Genomic DNA, 20,519 nt, shown 5'->3' on the forward strand with positions numbered 1-20,519 from the left:
ATATTCGTTTTTTCATCATTTATAACACCAATCAAGTTATTTATTAGGACCTATGTTTCATCTTTGACTTTTAACACTTGATAAGTTCAAAACCAAGCTCTCAACAAAATAATGTTGGGGATAACTTTCTTTGGACAACAACACTTAGCTTGTTTAAATCGTATGGAAAATAACTTCTTTCTGAAGGATTATTGAAAATTGGGTATAAATTGGTTAAATAGTACTGATAGGCCTATTTGAGCTATAGATTAGGCTGTGGTGCATTATACGGGCTTCTCTAAGTTTTAAGAAAAGTCCGTGTTATCCTATAGCCTACTATTAAACGAGCAACTTCTGTTTTTATGTTTAGATGTTTGGATGCTTAGATCTTTTTATGTTTGTATTTCACCGGATCTCGAAAGCTGTTCTAACGATTCTCACGAAATTCAGAACATAGTAGGTTTTTTAATATAAAGATTGGATTGAACTAGGTCTCATCCCTTGGAAAACTTGCTGAAGGACATTAAAAGGATAATTTGTAGAATATTAGAAATAAATAAGTCTCAAAGATTAATACTCAACGTGTGTAATCTCTATTAAAACCATGTAGGATCGAGTGAATTCCAATCAACAAACTATTAAATATTATAACTGATTTATGTCATCTGTTTTGCATAACATCTGGTTTCTGGTATACTACATCTTCCCCCTTTCTTCTTAAGTTCAATCTGCATATCGCAGTTGATCTGCGTGACATCTTCTTATCGTTTCCTCAACATTCACTAGGTATGAGTATGGTCCATTTACTTTAACGATTTTTCCTTTTTTGTAGCCTTTGCCTGATCTGTTTAGTACCCATACGCCATCGCCCTCTCCGAACACCTTTGCGTTGACTCTCGGCTTGCTGTTCCCTTGTCTAACTAACTCTTCGTCTACTCTGTCTACTCTGTCGTTAACATCTGGTAGTAATAGATCTATTTTGCAGCGTAACTCGCGACCGAACATCATAGAAGCAGGTGTTTTTCCCGTTGCTCTCTTTGGGGATGTTCTATGAGCGAATAAAAATTTATTTAGTTTTTCTTGTAAGGTGCCAGTACTTCCTTTTGAAATTCCCATACGTTCTTTGAACGTTCGTACACAACGCTCCGCCAACTATCGTTGTTGATGCCTAATATGAACTGATCTCTTAAACGTTCATCCAGGTTATCATCAAAATTACAATTTCCTGCGAGAAACCTTAAATCTAGTTCAAATTGAGTTATGGTCTCACCTTCATTCCGGAATCGTCGAGAAAAACAAACTCTCTGGGATAGAGGTGCTTGTGGTTTTGTGTAGTATTTGTTTAAGACTTCTATCGCATCATTAAATCCAATGTTGTTTATGGGGGTCGGATGCATAGAATCGAAAACTATCTTGAATGGTTGCGGTCCCAGATTCTCAAGTAGTAAGTCTCGTTTTTTTTTCTTCGTTTTTGATGTTTCCATTTCGTAGGAAAATCTTGAACCTTTCGTGCCAATATATCCAATCTTCGGTTGTTCCGTCGAATGGTTGACATTTGCTGTGATTTTTATTTACCGACTGCGCCATGTAGAATATTAGAAATAAATAAGTCTCAAAGATTAATACTCAACGTGTGTAATCTCTATTAAAACCATGTAGGATCGAGTGAATTCCAATCAACAAACTATTAAATATTATAACTGATTTATGTCATCTGTTTTGCATAACATCTGGTTTCTGGTATACTACATAATTCATTCTTGGAAAACATATGATAATTTCGTCGTCTCTCGATAACATAAGATGCGTGTGCCTGTGTGGGAGAGAGACAGAATTATTCCCATTATCATCCTTGGAAAAACAGCTGATAATAATTATTTCGTTGTCTGTTGGTGATGGAAGTGAGTGAGCGAGTTCATGTGTGGTGAACTGTGTCAAAATTATGACTCAGCTGTTGAACTTTTGTAATCATTTAATCAGGTACTTAGTGCCGGTTGCAAAAAAAGCCGGGTTATTTTCAATCCTGATTAATTTCAATAGATCCATCTTTTTGAAATGGTCTTCCCTGATTTGGTTCACGGGAAGTTAATCAGGATTAAAATCTAACCGGCTTTTGTGCAAGTGGGCCTTTGTGAGGGAAATTTTTGCCTTCCCTTTGGGAATTAATCTCAATTTACTGTGATTAGATAGAACATTTCTGTATAAATGTTATTATAATTTCTTCTTTTGTAATACATATTTTACTTTCCTTGCCCTATTACCATAGGTAAGGAAAGTATTGCTTTCCGAAAGAAATTAAGGTACCCCAATTTCTAAATTTCTATACGTTTCAAGGTCCCCTGAGTCCAAAAAAGTGTTTTTTGGGGTATTGGTCTGTATGTGTGTGTGCGTGTGTGTGTATGAGTGTATGTGCATCTGTGAACACGATATCTCATCTCCCAATTCAAGGAATGACTTGAAATTTGGAACTTAAGGTCCTTACACTATAAGGATCCGACACGAAGAATTTCGATCAAATGCAATTCAAGATGGCGGCTAAAATGGCGAAAATGCTGTCAAAAACAGGAATTTTCGCGATTTTCTCGAAAACGGCTCCAACGATTTTGATCAAATTCATACCTAAAAAAGTCATTGATAAGCTCTATTAACTGTCACGAGTCACATATCTGTAAAAGTTTCAGGAGCTTCGCCCCATCTATGCAAAGTTTGATTTTAGATTCCCAATTACCAGGCTTTAGATACAATTTAAACAAAAAAATTCAAGTGGAAAAGATTGAGCATGAAAATCTCTACAATTAATGTTCAGTAACATTTTCACCTAAAATTGAAAATAAGCTCGAAATTCGAGAAAATAAGATTATTCAATATTGCAAACTGTTGGCAACTGTTGATTCCATCAAAACATTCACTTTGAAGAGATAGCAGACTTCGTGTGTCTGCAGCGCTATTGTCCTGTCACCAGCTGGCTCAGATCTTAGAATAGTAGACTTGAAATATGCTTGAACACTAGCGTCAGTTGATCAATTTTCATAACGGCAAGGAAAGTTGTGTGAGTGCGCCACACCAGATTTTTATGCTTTTGTACTCCAGAGCGAAGCTCGGTCCCCGATATTGATTATGTAAACATGAGAGACGTTATGCTCTGAATCCAATGCTATGATTTGGATCATTTTCAAAATGATCTTGAAAAATCTTTATGATCAGGTGACCTGAAACACCATTTTCTGCACCGTAATTACATTAACGTAAAACAGTAGCAAAATGACAGTGAGCTCACAGTCCAATAAACAGACTGTGAATGAATACAGAACACAGAACACTGTTCTGTATTCATTGACTGTGGTGAGCATTGTATGGGTGACTTCTGTTTTGACAGATAAAAGTCAATAATTGCCTGTAGTAGATTTAGTTTAGAGTAAATTTTTTTCATTTTTCGAATATATCTCGGAAACTATGCATCTTATGAACATTTGTATTTTGTGAAAAATTGAAGCTTACAAAATTACCAACAAGTTTTGTCCTTTACATTTTTCCCACTTATTACTTACATGCAAATATCTTGGAAACAATGTGTTCTATTACATAATCAACTACATAAAAATGAAGCTTGATAAATTTCCTACAAATTTTGTTTGGTAGAGGTTTTCGATAAATCCTATACTTTTCGAGATATTTATGTTCTACAATGATGCATTTTCCAAAAACCAGTTTCTCTTCCATATTTTCGCTCTTTCAAGTCTTATAATATTTCAACAATTGATGAAACAAGAATGTGCTAATTACAAGATTGTAGAGCATTCAATTATCTCTCATTTCATGTATAATTCGACTATTTCACGCATTTCCATACGACTGTTGCAGCAGTTTTAGTTTTGAGTGTCAATCTGAAGATTTGCAACAAGTGACTTTCTACGAATATCACACTATTCTGACATCATAAATTGGCAGTGTGCTTCAGTATGAACATTCATATTGAGTACCTATTGGAACGTCTGCGGAACAAAACACAGAGGGTGTTTCTAAACTTCCTACCAAACAAAGAGCATTGATATCATTCACAAGGTATGATGACATTCAACCAAGCTGCTCTATAGTGAGATTCACTCTAAAATGTCAGCATTAGTTGAACGTGACGAGCTTCGATGTTATTTATTAGGTACGCTGACACACAACCAAGCAGCTTTACACTGAGACAGTGTCAGCATTAGTTAAAGGTGAAACATTGATGCTATTCACTAGCAATACTGACTGTTGAAAGTGAACTATTCTTTAGAGTACCCAAGTCGGTCAGCATTGATGTTATTCATGAGGATTGCTGACAGTTGAAAGTGGATCTTCTCACAGTAAGTGGCTAGCCTCTTCAAGAGGCTTCAAGGGCCAAGAACATTTTCAGGCCAGTCTATAACAATCAATTAGTTATGGAAGCCTGCAACTGTGAATAGATTTTTTCATTGGGGGTGAGTTCTTTAATGAAAGACTTACTATTTGGAATACCTTCTTTTTCGAGGGGAAGTGGTCTGGTGGTAAAGTGGGGGAAGAGAGAGATTGCATTGCAGGCTTCACTACACTCAGCGCTACCGAGTGTCAAACTCCCGAACAGCATAGTTCCTCCAACGCCAAGGAAGGAAGCTATTCAAACGTTCTTAATAAATTAATGTAGACAAAGTATTCGACTGCAGTTGATCTCTCCACTCATTGAACTTGTCCAAGTCAACAAAACTGTGTTTTACTGATTTTATATTTAAATCATGAGATTGTTCAAAGTGTTCAATTATTTCTTTTCTGTTTTTTTTCATTGAATAAAAAGGGCATAATGGACATTTCCTTTTTATCTTGGAGGGATGAATATCCTTGTGGATATTCTTTTCATGTCTCCATAGGTTACTTTTACATGTAAAAGTGGAAGGGCACTTACCACACTTTTGTTTTTCTGTATGCCTATTCGGTTTTGGCTTATGTACTTTCAACATGTGCCTATTCAGCATACACTTGTGGTCACTTTTATAGGAACAGTTAGAAAAATCACATTTGAAAACTTTGTTTTTAAAGAAATGCACCGAATCCAAATGATGTTGGAGTGAGGACTTTGTGTTATAAGTCTTATCGCACAACACACATGTAAATTTTGTTACAGTCACTTCTTCACCACGAGAGATTTTATTATGAACTGTTTTCATATGCTGGGAACGATTACTTGCCCTTTTAAAACTTTTCTCGCAGTAAATACAATTAAACACCTTTTCTTTTTCTTTTGATTCCATGACCATGCTTTATTTTAACTCACTTTATCACAACACACTCCTACACTGACCATGCTTTATTTTAACCTCACTTTATTACAACACTCCTACACTGACCACATGACAAATCGATATAGACCGATAGATATATATATATATCGATAAGTTCGACTTATCGACTATCATACAGTTCCAACGCCATCCCCACCACTATCGGGAAAGGCTCTCGTGCACGAAGATAATCGAAAGCACTAGACATCAGTCATTTTTTTTGGTTGTGGTGGTTTTAAGGGCTGGTGGTTCTCTGCGACCCCTTGTCGAGAGCGAGTGCTACCACTCGTTTATTCATGATCATAGCTCACTCTTGCTTTTACGAGAACTGGCTCTCAAGAGCTAGCTCGGGAGCGGATCGCCCATCTCTAACACACATGTTCATCATGTCATCAGCTAGAGGCTTCTAACATAAATGAACAAACAATAACTAAACTATAAATAAACTCCAACCTATAAATAAAGTCTTGTAAAATTATAAATCATTATAATGATAGAAAAAAACTCAAATGGAGTAGCGAAGAAAGAATGAACAACAGCAAATTGAAAATACAAAAACATAACCTCAAAAAAGTTTATCCGAAGCCTTTCGCTGTAATGACATAACAATTTATGAAGACATGTGTATCATGCATGTCCTACCTACCATCTCCTGTATGTCTATGTGGACTATAGGAACTAATAGCTGCTAATACAGCGCGACTGCGGCTATACCCGCGCGGGTACAGTCGTCGTTCAGGAATAAGACTTGAATTTGGCAACATTGTGGATGTATAAGAGGATATACATCTGCTTTGTCTAATGTCAGACAAGGATAGCAACATCAATGTTAATCAGATGCAGACTATAACGTGAATCTCACTAGTACACTAGTACGAGCCTCAACGACAAGCTGTGTACGGCAATTGAACTGTATTCCCGTGTGAAGGCTACTGTAGACTGTAAACATTTATTCAAACATGAATGTACCGTTTTTATGGCTTTGATAAAAACTTTGAGAAAACGACATGTCATCAAATAAATATACACTTGACTAAACTGCAGACTAATCTAGTATCTAGCACCTCCACAACATGAATAGCTATGCAGTTGTTATAAATGTATTTGCCTATCTGGAGACCCCAGTCCTTGGCAACGACCTCAACTACTCTACCTATCTGGGCCAGGTGAACTCTACGTGATGCTCACTCGCTAACCTTAGCCATTCATGCTGCTCCATGTAACCTACGTAAATTAAGATTTCTTCAAATGTGCGTGTTTTGAACCTGCATTTTTAAAATTCGTTATAATAATGTTTTTATTTTTTCAGACGAAACTCCTTGGCCGAACAATGCGCAATTATTTCAACCTCTTGAATTGGAACAGATATTATTGCCAGATAATGCCAATTGTCTGTACATTCAGACGTTTCTAAGAATGTGCGATCTTGATTTCGAAATCATCTATCGGAGCAATGCAGAGTTCATGTCTCCTTCGGGTAAGGGTCAGAATCTGTCAGACTGACAGAATCTGTGTGGAGTCTCAGATTTATTTGAATAGTTGACGTGAACTATTATCATTTTAATCGGAAAATTCCCATTAGGCTGCGGACACAGTGAATGTACGACAATTTGTCGTTCAAATACGTAACAAAAATCACTTCAAATTTGAATGAATGTGAGTGCTCACACGCCATTCAGTTTGGCATCAATAATCCTTCATTGTCATAAAACACAAAGTGTTGTAAGAAACGTCTAAGATATAAATGGAAAAAACAGGCAAATGAATCAATAAAAACAAGGCAAATAATAAATAGTAAATTATAAGAACGGAATCCACGTAATATACTATAGGTAGGCTATATCAGTATGTGTGGCTTTGAACTCGATGAATGTGCTTCTTTCAACTTCATTTACTTGCTTCATCTTTGCACTTGGTAGGTAATGATAAATACAGAGTGAACCACGGGAAACGGACAGTTTTGAATTGCGCAATACTTGGTGGCTGGGAAATGCGACGTCAAGGTCACTCACTCCTCACTACCTGCCATTTAGTCAATATTATGCCACTGTGGTCAAAATATAATCGCGTGTTTGCATACGACACATTTATAGGAACAGTATTTGAAAGTCATCTTAACTTCCAAAGCCCAATAACGACAGTTCTGTTTATTAACAACCCCATCCAAATGAAAATGAGCTTCATTACCCATTAACACCATCAGTTCTCCATTATCTCTGAAAATGTTTATTAACTTAAAATCTAGAGAAATATACATTAAAAGTTGATTAATATGTAGATTACATGTACTATTATTATAAACAATGTCTCTGATTCCACTGTAATTAATATTTTTTACAGGTAAAGTTCCTTTCTTAAAATGTGGACCTTATATATGTGAAGCGGATTCTATTGTTAATTTTGTGGGCAATAAAGGATATGCTTTGTCCAAGGATCTAGACCCAAGTAATAAAGCTGATCTGCGAGCATTTACATCACTAGTGAATTCGGTTTTAGTCTTCGCTGAGGTATGTATAATATTCTCATTGTAAATAAAATGGAAAATGTGTCGCCTAAGCCATTAACAATGTAAGCTGAATGTTAAATTGTTTTATAATCTAAATAAGGGAAATAGTAGCCTAATAAGAAGATATTCAAGTATTGAGAAGTATTGCAAGTATTGTTGATCATGGCTTTGTAATTGTCCTGATATTGAGAAAAATATATAGCGACATGAAATTATCTGGTTGTAATAATCGAAGAGGGCTTCAAGTGGGAGACACATATATTGATTACCTTTGTAATAGATTCACATGTTTTGTCCCACAAATTCTTTAAGATAAGGTCAGTACTGAATGTAGCTAGGTTGAGAATGTTATACTTTGCAATAGTTCAATCACTACTGCAGTATGGATTGGTGATTTGGGTAGTTACTTTTCATACTCATCTGTCAACACTGTTTTTTTATCCAAAAAGATGATACTCAAAACAATTTTAAATCGACCGTTTTTGTACCCTTCAATAAATTCTTTAAAAGTCATGACCATCCGCCAACTGTAAGTTATGTGTTATGTATTTTAAAATATTTCAATAGATACAGGAATAACATAAGTTTTAAAAAATAAATAATCAACCCGTAGGAATGAATACAATCAAAATATATTTGAACGTTACGTTTCAAACCTCACAATCATTCGAAAACAGCTCATTGATATTGCTTTAAAGATTTTAAATAACATTCCAAATAGTCTCACCAATTATAAAGTCACTAAAGATGTCTCATCTAATGTAAAAAACTGGATAATTGATACACACTATTTTAATATCAACATAATTTAGGTTAGATTATTTATCTGATTCACAGTTTTTTCGATAATGTTTTGTTAGGCTTGGGTGCACTGCACTTGAATGAACTACATTCTCAAGTGCTGAAAAAAAGTTTGGTTTCTCCTTTTGTAAAAACTAGCGGTCAAGTTCTACTTTTGCTAGTAGTAATCCACAATGAACTCTATTATTAAACGTAAAATGCTTGAAATGTTCAAACAATGAATGTTTTATTTACTTTGTATGGTAGTTCGAGAATTTGTATTTACATTATTTTTGTAGTATTTGCTTTTGTAGTATTTTTATGTATGTGGAAATGAATTTGATTGGTTTGATTTGGCAACGGTGCGGTGCGGTGTTTGAAAATGATTGAGCTTTCTACTTTCTCTAATGACAGACAAGGATAGCAAACTAATATTAATCAGGTGCTGCCTTTATAATATGGATATTACTGTAGGATAAAGTATTAATTGCGTAGGCCTATATAAATCAGAGGGTACTTCTCTAAGCTTTTTCTTGGATAGATTAACTTCGCTAAGAATTGGAAAGAGTAACCGTCATGCTACAAACAAATAAAAATCCATGGATTTCCTTGGATGGTTTTAATATTTGTGAAATCATTAGATGTTGAATACTATAAAACATAAACAGTGATCTCAAACTATTTTGAGATCAAGGGCCCAGCAAGTAAATTTTCTAAAATAATTGAATCCTCATAATAGCTGGATGGATTTCTGACTGTTTTTCTTGATGAGCAAGAATCCAAAATTTTCTGATAGAATTATCCAACTACATCATTATTACAATACAATCTGGCTTGTTATGACCTCTAGCTTTAACTATCTAGTAGAGTTGAACTTATGATGTGTTGGATTTTCCGGCCATATTAAAATTAAATAATATCACTTGAGATAAAGATGTTTTTAAATTTCCATACGCTATATAAATATCTATATCAGCAGTGTCTTCTCCATCTAAAAAAGAATAATGAAAACATTGTCCACTTCTTAGATTTTTCTAAATTTGTTTTTTCTTAAGATTTGTATTCGCCTACTCTAATAAATTATGGTTTTTTAAATGTGGATAGGAAACTTATTCTTGAAAATAAATTGAAAAGTTGTATTGATTGAAATAAAATGGTGCAGCTTTCTTGGCAAAATTATACGCATGATAATATTATAAAAATTCAGTGAATGTAACATGAAAGTTAGCACTACTCAAGTATACGAATAAATGAAAATAATATTATGTTAAGACATGACATCTTTTTGTTGAAGTATAGTGAGCATTTTTTGGCATTCTCATGAAAACAGTGACTGCATGGTCGATATCGTGATCTCAAGTTAATCAAGTATAGTGTTGTTGTTTGTCATAAAATAAAAATTTGAACAATTATGCAAATTAAATATTTCAATGTCAAACGTAGCCGTCGGCGAGCAAACATTATTATCAGCTTTTTAAAGTGAATTAGATTTTAAATTGAATGATCTTCAATGTGTAGGGAAGAGTAGCGTAAAACCGGGTAGCTAAGCTTCAATGGCATGTAGATAAGAGGCTATCATTCAGAAATTTGTAATAATTGCAAAGTTTACTTTGTTGTTATTAAAAAAATCTAAATGTTCATCATCATGGAAAATCAAATCAGTCTCATAGATTCTTACCTGTGAGCTACTTGGTGAAAAAAGTGGTTTCACCCCAAGCGTCGTACCCGGTTTTAGCCACCTGTACAAGTCAACTGGTTAGAAAAGGAAGAACAGAGCTAGGTCCATCATCTAGCCACTTTTTCAAACATGCTTGTGTAATGCTCAATGCTAAACGAGGGTTCAATCACAATTTGAAAGTGGAAATTCACCTAGTGAGGTTCACTTCAAACTGTTAGCCGCCATTCTTGAAAATTTAACACCAAAGCTCCCCCCCCCCCAACCAACCAATGCTGACTGTTTGATGTCGATATCAATTGATGAAATCTTGATCATATCTACATCAAATGAATGAGAATGTTCAATCCATACAGTGACAATGTGATTATTGAAAACTGTGTACTCCATTTGTTTCAGCTGTACATCACATGGTGTGAATCCAGTGTATATAATGAAGTTACTCGGCCAAGATATGGATCAGGATATCCATGGCCTCTCAACACTGTCTTAACATACAAAAAAAGAAAACAGGTCATCAAAATGCTAAAACCACATGGCTTCTACGATATGTCTATCAATGAAGTAAGTGAAAAAATGTATTGAATTAAACTAGCGAAGTGATGTTCCATTTTAGAGTTGATTTATCACCGTATGTTTTACAATAACTGACGAAGGATTTGATCAATCTACTTCAATATTCGAACACATATTCTTGGAGCCTTATTGAAGATAAGAACACATATCCTTTTTGAAGATATCATTGAAAGTTTATAGAAAAAATTATAGTCATATTTACAGAGTGGGTGAACGGCGTAATATCTCATACACAATAGTTATTTGTGCAACTAGTGCGCAAAGTGACAGTTTGCTGCACCGAAAGAAACGTTTACGCCCGAGCCATAGGCGAGGGCGGAATGGTTTCTTGAGTGCAGCAGAGGAACTTTGCGCACGTATTTCACATTAAGTTTTTCCTACAGTTACCATTGAATATGAAAAGTGGGTAATTATGGGTAAAATTGCCTGAAATCCATCAAATGTAAATCTGTGTAATTTTATTATTAATAAATAAAATAGAATAATGTATGTGTGTTTGAATGGCGGTTGTGTTGCTGTCAACTGCTGTCATCCAGTGTTGTCCACCTCATCAAGATTCTTATAACGTGCACCAGTCACAGTTACCAACTTAATTTTGATTTTGCTGCACTGGTGCTCCATATAACCTACTAACTATTTTGCGTTGCCATGTTGCAAATCTGGAGTGCAGGAAAAATTTTTCCCGCACTAGAGCGGAAAAGTGATTCTTTGCGTTCTGTAATCAGTGCAGCAATGGCCACTTTTCAACTTAACTGTAGGAAGAGGTAATTTGCCGGTGGGTGTGATTGAGGATCCTACTCAATTTGAAAATACTATGACTTTGAAATTCTGGTCCGCCATCTTGGATCCGCCTTAATTGAATGCAACTTTATTTTTTTAAATAGGAAAGTGGTCATGCGATACATGATTTCGATACGGAATTTCAAGAAAAAAGAATGGCGAAAACCGCATATCGATATCTCAAACCGTTTCGAAGATATTCACATTATTAATCAATACTATTCAAAGCAGTAAAGAGAGAAAAAAGACCGAGAACGGCTTAGTATCTCTCACACAAAGGTAATTTGTTGGTGGATGTGATCGGGGATCCTACTCAAATTGAAAATACTACTTTACTATGACTTTGAAAATCTGGTCCGCCATTTTGAATGCAACTTTCTTTTTAAAAGGAAGGTTGTCATACGATACATTAATTCAATACGGAATTTCAAGACAAAATTAATGGCGAAAACCGTACATGATGTCTCAAAGATATTCACATTATTAATCAATACCATGCAAATCAGAAATGTAATACATAATTGGTATTGATTAATAATATGAATATCTTCTAAACGGGTTGAGATATCGATGTGCGGCTTTCACCATTCATTTTTTTCTTAAAATTCCGTATCGAAATCATGTATCGCATGACCACCTTCCTATTAAAAAAAAATAACGTTGCATTCAAAATGGTGGTCCAGATTTTTAAAGTAAAGTAGTATTTTCAAATTGAGTAGGATTCCCAATCATACCCACCTTGGAATCATGTTTTTTTATGAAATACTAAGCCGTTCTTGGTCTTTTCTCTCTTTTCTGCTTTAAATAGTAGTGATTAATAATGTGAATATCTTCGAAACGGTTTGAGATATCGATATGCGGTTTTCGCAATTCTTTTTTTCTTGAAATTCCGTTTCGAAATCATGTATCGCATGACCACCTTCCTATTTAATAAAATAAAGTTGCATTCAATATGGCAGACCAGATTTTTGAAGTCATAGTAAAGTAGTATTTTCAAATTGAGTAGGATCCCAATCACACCCACCGTCAAATTACCTTTGTGTATGAGATATTAAGCCGTTCTCGGACTTTTCACCCACCCTGCATAATTACAAATTACATGTTTTGTAATTTGATATTACATTACATATTATGGATCAGATCAACATAATGGTCATCGGCTTTATTTATACCCAATCGAATTGAGAAGAATCACGAAAACCCAGTTTTGAAATCACTATCGTAATTTAGGATTCAGAGATTCAGATTATCTTTCTCGATAAAATTTTATGTTAGTTTTCTGATATATTCTAGCTAAGTATTTCACTTGAAATATTCATAATTACCCAATAATTATATTTAATTATTTGGCTGTGTTTAAAATTGTATTTATAATGAAATCAATATTCATAATAATTAATATTTTACCATTGAAACTTATGCACGACCAACACACATCCATCTACATCATCAAAACTATCAGTTGCATGTATTTATAACTGAATTTCTTTGTTTAAATCTTCAGTTTTAGGATTGACTAAGCAATAAATAAGTAGTCAATACCCCAACATTGCATGTTAGTGAGCTCTGTAGTCTGGGAGAAGTACTAGTTTGATTAAATTTAAAGCACATCCTCAATCGATTTATGTTGAGCACATCATTCAGATTCTTATTACCTAGGCATCATATTAAATTGGCTCAAATCAGATACACCAATCGATGTGTAGGATAAAACAGATTTCAGTTTATGCCATGTTTGTATTGTTCCTGTTATTGAAATGAAGTAAATCCACTTGAATATATAAATTGAATTCCCTTGAATTATGTATGTGAACCCTTCAATAAGTTTGTAGACTGTTGTAGATAAATAATATTGTGACTTTCAGGATAAGTTATTGGTCACATACTCTATCTTTTGACGTACAACTGAATTTCAACCCCTCATAAGGGGGTGACTTCGGGGTTGTAACTCGAATATTTATTTTAAATGTAAACATCCATTGTGTAGTACATAATTTTATTTATTTATTCACATAAATAGAAAAATTACAACATATAGAGGCTTACAGCTTTATGCCAAAACAAGCCTCATTGAAAATCAATTGTTTACACAAACAGCAACTAAATTAATAAGAAAGAAAAATAGTAATAAAAATCATTTTACGCCATTTTGAAGGCCTTTTCAAAACAAGAAAGATGACATCGATAAAAATTTCTATGATACTGGTATCCAAAATGGCGGCTGATTGAAGTTTTAGTTTTTAAGGAAATGAGGGTTGTAACTCAAATATTTTGAATGCTGTGTGATACATCATTTTAAAGGCCTTTTCAAAACGAGAGAGATGACATCAATGCAAATGTTCCATGATACTTTTATCCAAAATGGCGGCTCATTGAACTTTATCAATTATTTCTTTGGAAACTAAAACTTCTTTCAGCCGCCATTTTGGAAAAAAGTATCATAAAACATTTTTATTGATGTTATCTTTTTTATCTTAGAAAGACCTTGAAAATGATGTACCTCATAATGGGTGTTAACATTCAAAATATTCGAGTTACAACCCCTCATTTCTTTGAAAACTAAAACTTCAATCAGTCGCCATTTTGGATACAAGTATCATAGAACATTTTTATCGATGTCATCTTTCTTGTTTTGAAAAGGCCTTTAAAATGATGTACTACACAATGGGTGTGTACATTTAAAACTTACAACCTCTAAGTCATCCCCTTATGAGGGATTGAAATTCAGTTGTACGTCAAAAGGTAGAGTATTTGACCAATAACTATCCTGAAAGTTACAGTATTATATCTACAACAGTCTCCAATTTATTGAAGGGTTCCTATACATATGACTCACTCCGTATATAATACTCACAACCCCCTGCAGCACTCTCCTCGAGTGGTGGCAAGTGTTGGAAAGAACAACGGAAAGGGAGGACGCTACTCCCAACTACCAATAATCAGAGAAGGGATAACAGATGAAAAAATCAAAATCCACCACTATAGCCAGCCCGGCACCTTTGTAGCAGGGGAAGTCAAAACAACAACGAAACTGCCTTGAACATTCACTATTGTAAACGTCAAGATTTTTTTATTTATTTTATATGCAGAACAGCCTTTCTCTCCATGACTTTTTAGAAATTGCAACATAAAAACTACTCCATTGATAATTTCCACCTATCTATTGAAATAATATTTTTAGTTAAAACTGAGATCCTAGTTTGATTGAGTCTCATTAACTCTTTTCTTATTCCCAGGTTTATAAAAAGGTTGAGACGTGCTGTCAATGTCTATCAACGAAGCTTGATAACAACAATTATTTTTTTGGAGAACAGTAAGTTATTTATTTATTGGATGGACTCAATTCTTCTATTTGATTCTATAGTGAGTGAATTTAGTTTTTATGGTCAATTTTTGAACATTATATCAATTAAATGGCGGCCATTAGCAGCAATACACTGATGTACTGTATTTTTGAAGATTTAAAACGCATTTTGGCACACTGCGATTGGTAAATCCTGGATCTCTTCTCTGATTCGCTCCTTTAGTTCTTCCAAGGTGTTAGGGCGATCTTTGAAAATTTAATTTTGAGGTAACCCCATAGAAAAATATCGCATATGCTTAAATCGGGTGAGCGTGCCGGCCACCTCAAGTCTCATTAACTAAGGCGGTCCACACCTTAGTGAGATAAGCCGCCCTGGGAACAATTGTCTCAACACATTCATTGAAATGCGCCCTGTGTGGGCTGTAGCTTCATCCTGCTAAAACTATATTTTCCCAAGTCATGTTCCTCAGCAAGCTCTTTCAATTCGGGGCGCAGAAACGTTTGTAACTTCGTCACATAACGCTGCGAGGTGACATTGACGGTGATGTTGCCATTCTCAAAGAACTATGGCCAGCACGCTCACCCAATTTAAGCATATGCGATATTTTTCTATGGGGTTACCTCGAAAATTAGAGTTTTCAAAGATCGTTCACACACCTTGGAAGAACTAAAGGAGCGAATAAGAGAGGAGATCCAGGCCTTACCAATCGCAGTGTGTCAAAATGCGGTTCAAAACTTCAGTGTATACGCTACATCAGTGTATTGCTGCTGATGGCCGCCATTTAACTGATACAATTTTCAAAAATTAACAATAAAAACTACATTTCAAACTGAATTGAACCCATTAATGAATTCCTTTTTAAGTTGAACGGTACATTACTTATAATGCTTCTAAACTCGTCAATCGGTTCTGTCCCACTCTGTACAATAATTGTTGACTTGTGAGGAGCTCAAAAAAACGTAAGTTTTAGATCAGTTCATATCAGGCAAGCTAATAAGTTTAATTATGCGATTATTCAATGATGAAAAAAAATAAATGGCCTTGAGTCGGCTATGGCTTCACTGGTGTTTATGTTTTGATCATTCAAAATTACAAATATAACATTAAACTCAAAATTGTCCAACTGATGAAATTGTATTAATTTGTTTATATTTTAATTGTTATTGTGTCAGCCTAATTGTGTATCAGTAATTATTTAATTTTCAATTCAACTTATACGATGTTGAAGTCATAGTTGACAATTTGGTTTTGAGTAAATGGACGAAGAAGAGGAGAAAGGCACGGAAAAACAACTTGTAAGATTAGAAAGAAAGAGTTAAAGAAATTGAAGTTGTGAATCCTACTCGAATAACTTTTCCTTAAATTATTATTTAAAAAGCTGCTGCATCTTTCAGATTAATATTTGAAGTTATAGAAGGAATATTGATAAATCACTTGTATTTTTGTACAGTCTCAGTCTTAGAAATATTGAAATGAGTTGCATAGTCTTATCAGAGACGTGACTGGTTGATGGTGGCAGAATCTGCGTTGTCTAATCACAGACAAGCAAAGCAAACCAATGTTAATCAGATGCTGTCTTTATAACCTGAATCTCGCTATAGTTTATTGTATTAGTAGTTTTTCTCACACTGCAAGAAAAATATTTTCCAATAATAAATTAGTACGCAGTAGAATATCTGCTCCCTTGTTTTCTATGTTAATATCAAATGCCCTATGTTATGCCTAAAATAATATCATAGACCTGAATAAGGTTATTTTGTTTGTAACATTCTTCTTCGGCACACGTTATATTAGACCTCCAGTCTCTGCCACCAGTGTGTCTCTAAGTGTCCAAGCGAGTCTGGGAGCTTTATTTCTTTTTGGGCTCATTACACTAGGGTCGTCAGATTCTGGCGGCCGATCACCAGTTTTATTTTTGATTTATCATTTCAATTACAAATCATTTAGCAATGTCTGGGAGAGAGCAACTGGCTCAGCCAAAAGCTGCTCTTCTCCCAAATCTTGTAAACATTAACACTTCCAAAAGATATGGTTTGAATTCCACTTTCAAGAATTTTCAACTCAATTTTTTGTCCAAAAACTAGAAATCTTGAATTAGAATTCAATATTAAACTAAATATTTTGGCGACACAGAAAAATATCACTCGGGTCGCCAGCCCAGCAACCATTCGTGGTGTTTCACTGGTGTCCCAGCATGCTTTACATTGATCTCATGCCGCCAATGATCTCTGGCGACCGACACTGGTGGCTTAATGTAATACGAGCCTAAGGAGAAATTTATCACAGAATTAAAGCGTTTATTTATTCGGTAAAACTTTATAATTGAAATTGATCACACATTTAAAGCTAATCGATAAGCGTATTTGCAAATCTGTACAAAACAGGCGTATTTCTCAGCCTACTTTGAAAATTTCAATTGTAATTCAAGAAATTAACATGATGTAATACCCATTTTGAGATAAATCACCGTTAAATTCAAAGTTGAGACTTGGAAAAAATATCTAAGTTGCCAAACTCTGCTATTTTGAAACTTTTCCATGTAAGTCAATATGACCAATATAACACAGAGAAACATACTTTTTAACATTTGCAGAGTCAGAATATCAATATCTGACAATTTAACTGAAACTGACTGAATATACAGAGTGTTCTGAAAAAAGGTGCGCATAAGTCAGGGCGTGATTCCTCTCATCAAAAGAAGGAAAAAAGTTCTAATCAACATAGGTCCGGAAATGCTTGGTTACCAAGTTATACAGGGTGAAAGATTTCGTCTGAATTTCAGTACCTTCCCCTGCCGAAACGAAGCCCTATGGGTATTTGTTTGCTGTTAATTAAGATGTAAAATTCAGCGGACTTTATTTAAAATGAACTGAGAAATTGGATAAACCCATTTCCAGACCTGTAGCTACAGTAATTTTTAAGATATGTGACGAAATACGCGAAACTTGATCCCGAAAAACAAGTTCCTTTAAGGTTTGAAGCCGATTTACCATATTAAATGTACAATAAACAACAATTTTTTTACAAAACTTGTAGAAAATCCAATTTCGAAGAGAATGATGTAGAATAAGTCTATAATAGACAAACGCATCCTTAAAAACATAATCATTAATTACATACAAGGGAGAGTTCTGCTACTGACGTCCAGTCATGGACGTGATTGCAGTGATCTCCTTGATAAAAGATTAAAAAATAAATTTGATGTCCAATGTTTTTTCAAGCCAAGTGCATCAATTAATGCAGTTGTAGAGTCAGCTAGTGAACAAACTAAAGACTTTGATGAAAATGACTATCTAATTGTACTGGGTGGCTCAAATAATATAAATGAACCTAACTTGAATCATCTTCCTCAAGTAACAGAAAAAATCATGGAAATTGTGCCACTCAGCAAAAAAACAAACTTAATAATAAGTACTATTCCTAATAGGTTTGATAGGCCAGAATTAAATGAAGCAATCAATTCGACAAACAAATCAATCCATAATACAACCAACAGCCTAAAAAATAAGAATTCTAAACAACTGGGGATTTGTTTTCTAAATGAAAGGCTGAAAAGACATAACTTCACTAATCATGGGTTGCATCTAAATCGATCTGGCAAAGTAATCTTTTGTAATAGATTGGCAGAGCTGATTGAAAGCCGTTTGCAATCCTCTGGTTTAAAAACAGTCAAAAAAACAAATAACGATTTTTTAGTAAATTGGCTCAAAACAGGGAAAGGGAAATAGCTACAAATGCTAGAGATAGAGTAGCACAAGATGGTAAGGTTTTTAGTATTTATCATCAAAATATTCAGTATCTTCGCAACAAAATTGACAGATTAGAAGTATTTCTTAAACAGGAGGATCCTGACATTGTTATTTTCACAGAGCATGGCTAAAAACAAAGGAAATAAATCAAGTTAGGATTCCAGGCTATTCACTGAGATCAGAATTTTGTAGAATAGCTCATAGAAGTGGTGGTGTATGTATATTCACTAGCAATGCTAAACATACCCAAACTTATGAACTGGATTTTGTTAAGAGATTTTCTGTTGAGATGGATTTAGAGGTGACAGGACTAAGGTTAAAAATTGATGATCGATTCGAGGTAGCAGTGTTAGGTATCTATAGGTCACCAAATGGAGACTGGCAAAAATTTTGTGAGCTGCTCCATACACTTTTGGAAATTACAACCGCTCGTTTCACAAATATTATAGTAGTAGGAGATTTCAATACTGATTTTGCCAGGCAGGATAAAATGACAGAGGATATTAGAGATATTATTAATATGAATAATTTAGAAATTAAGGTCCACGAATATACAAGAGTAACTCGAACTTCACAGACAATTATTGTTAATATCCTCACAAATATAGAAGGTTGTAATGTCAGGTTAGGTAGCTCAGATCTATCAGATCATAACTATCAAATTTTAGATGTTAAGTTGCAGGGCCAGAATCCAAGCAGAAAAAAAACTGTTGTGAAAGAAATTCAGCAATATGAGCTAGGAAATATAAATTGTTTGAAGCAGGAACTGCTTCGAGAAAATTGGAGTAGTGCTTATAACAGTTGTAACCTAAATTACAAATATAAGCAATTCATTGATACTCTAAGATTTCACATTAGTGTATGCTGTCCGATAAAAAAAGTCAAAGTAAAAAGTAAATTAAACAAAGTAGATGAATGGATAACTGAAGATATTCTTACTCAAAGAAATATTGTTAGGGAAGCTTATGAGGAATTTAAATTAGTGAGGGATGCTCCGAGTGAGGTCAAATACAAATGTCTAAAGAAAAACTATGCAAAAGAAGTGAGGAAAGCTAAGTGTAAGAAAACAGCTGAAATATTAACAACTAGTACCAATTTTAACTTTGCTGTTTGGGAGGTAATTAATAGAAATAGGAGAGCAGCTCAAAAAGATACAGTTACTAATGTCCCTAGGATAATCGATGAACATGGAAATTATATGGATGATAGTATAGACATTTGTAACTTTTTCAATAAATATTATCAACAGGTTGCATATAATCTCCAAAAGTCACTGAACACTAATACTTATAATACAACTACATTAAATGCTGAGCCAATTGAAAAGGTATTTAAATTTCATCCATTATCAAGAGATGAGTTGTCAAGAATAATAAAAAATTTGAATAACAAAAAAACAGTAGGATTGGATGGGGTCTCAAGCAAAATTTTAAAAGAATGTGAAAATGAATTACTGGACCCTTTATTGCATCTCCTTAATACTTCACTAGAGCAGGGTATTTTCCCTGATGATCTGAAACAAGGAAAAATTCTGCCAATTTTCAAGAGCGGTGATTCTGAAAGAGTTGAAAATTATAGACCCATTAGTATTCTAAATGTAATAAGTAAAATTTTTGAAAGAGTAGTTTTAAATAGGTTATTGATGCACCTGGAAGAAATTAATTTCATATGTGATGAACAGCATGGGTTCCAGAAAGGGAAATCTATTAAGACTGCAATAGTATCCCTTGTTGAAAGACTAATAGATATAATAGATTCAGGTGAGAAGGCAGCCGCAATATTTCTTGATTTATCCAAAGCTTTTGATTGTGTGAACCATAGAATATTATTGGAAATACTAAAAACTGTAGGTGTGAATGGTATAGAACTGAAATGGTT

General features: G+C 34.3%; 1 protein-coding gene across 1 annotated transcript in view; it reads left to right on the forward strand.

Moving 5' to 3' along the window:
* LOC111054309 (metaxin-2) overlaps nt 1-20,519 on the forward strand; it is a 58,611-nt gene that overhangs the window by 35,146 nt on the left and 2,946 nt on the right. The window contains exons 2-5 of the mRNA XM_039443042.1: nt 6,580-6,747; nt 7,611-7,777; nt 10,631-10,795; nt 14,824-14,900. Of these exons, the coding sequence (XP_039298976.1) occupies nt 6,580-6,747; nt 7,611-7,777; nt 10,631-10,795; nt 14,824-14,900 (577 nt within the window). The remainder of the gene's footprint in view (nt 1-6,579; nt 6,748-7,610; nt 7,778-10,630; nt 10,796-14,823; nt 14,901-20,519) is intronic.

Source organism: Nilaparvata lugens, chromosome X (assembly GCF_014356525.2).
Source record: "Nilaparvata lugens isolate BPH chromosome X, ASM1435652v1, whole genome shotgun sequence".
NCBI lineage: Eukaryota > Metazoa > Arthropoda > Insecta > Hemiptera > Delphacidae > Nilaparvata > Nilaparvata lugens.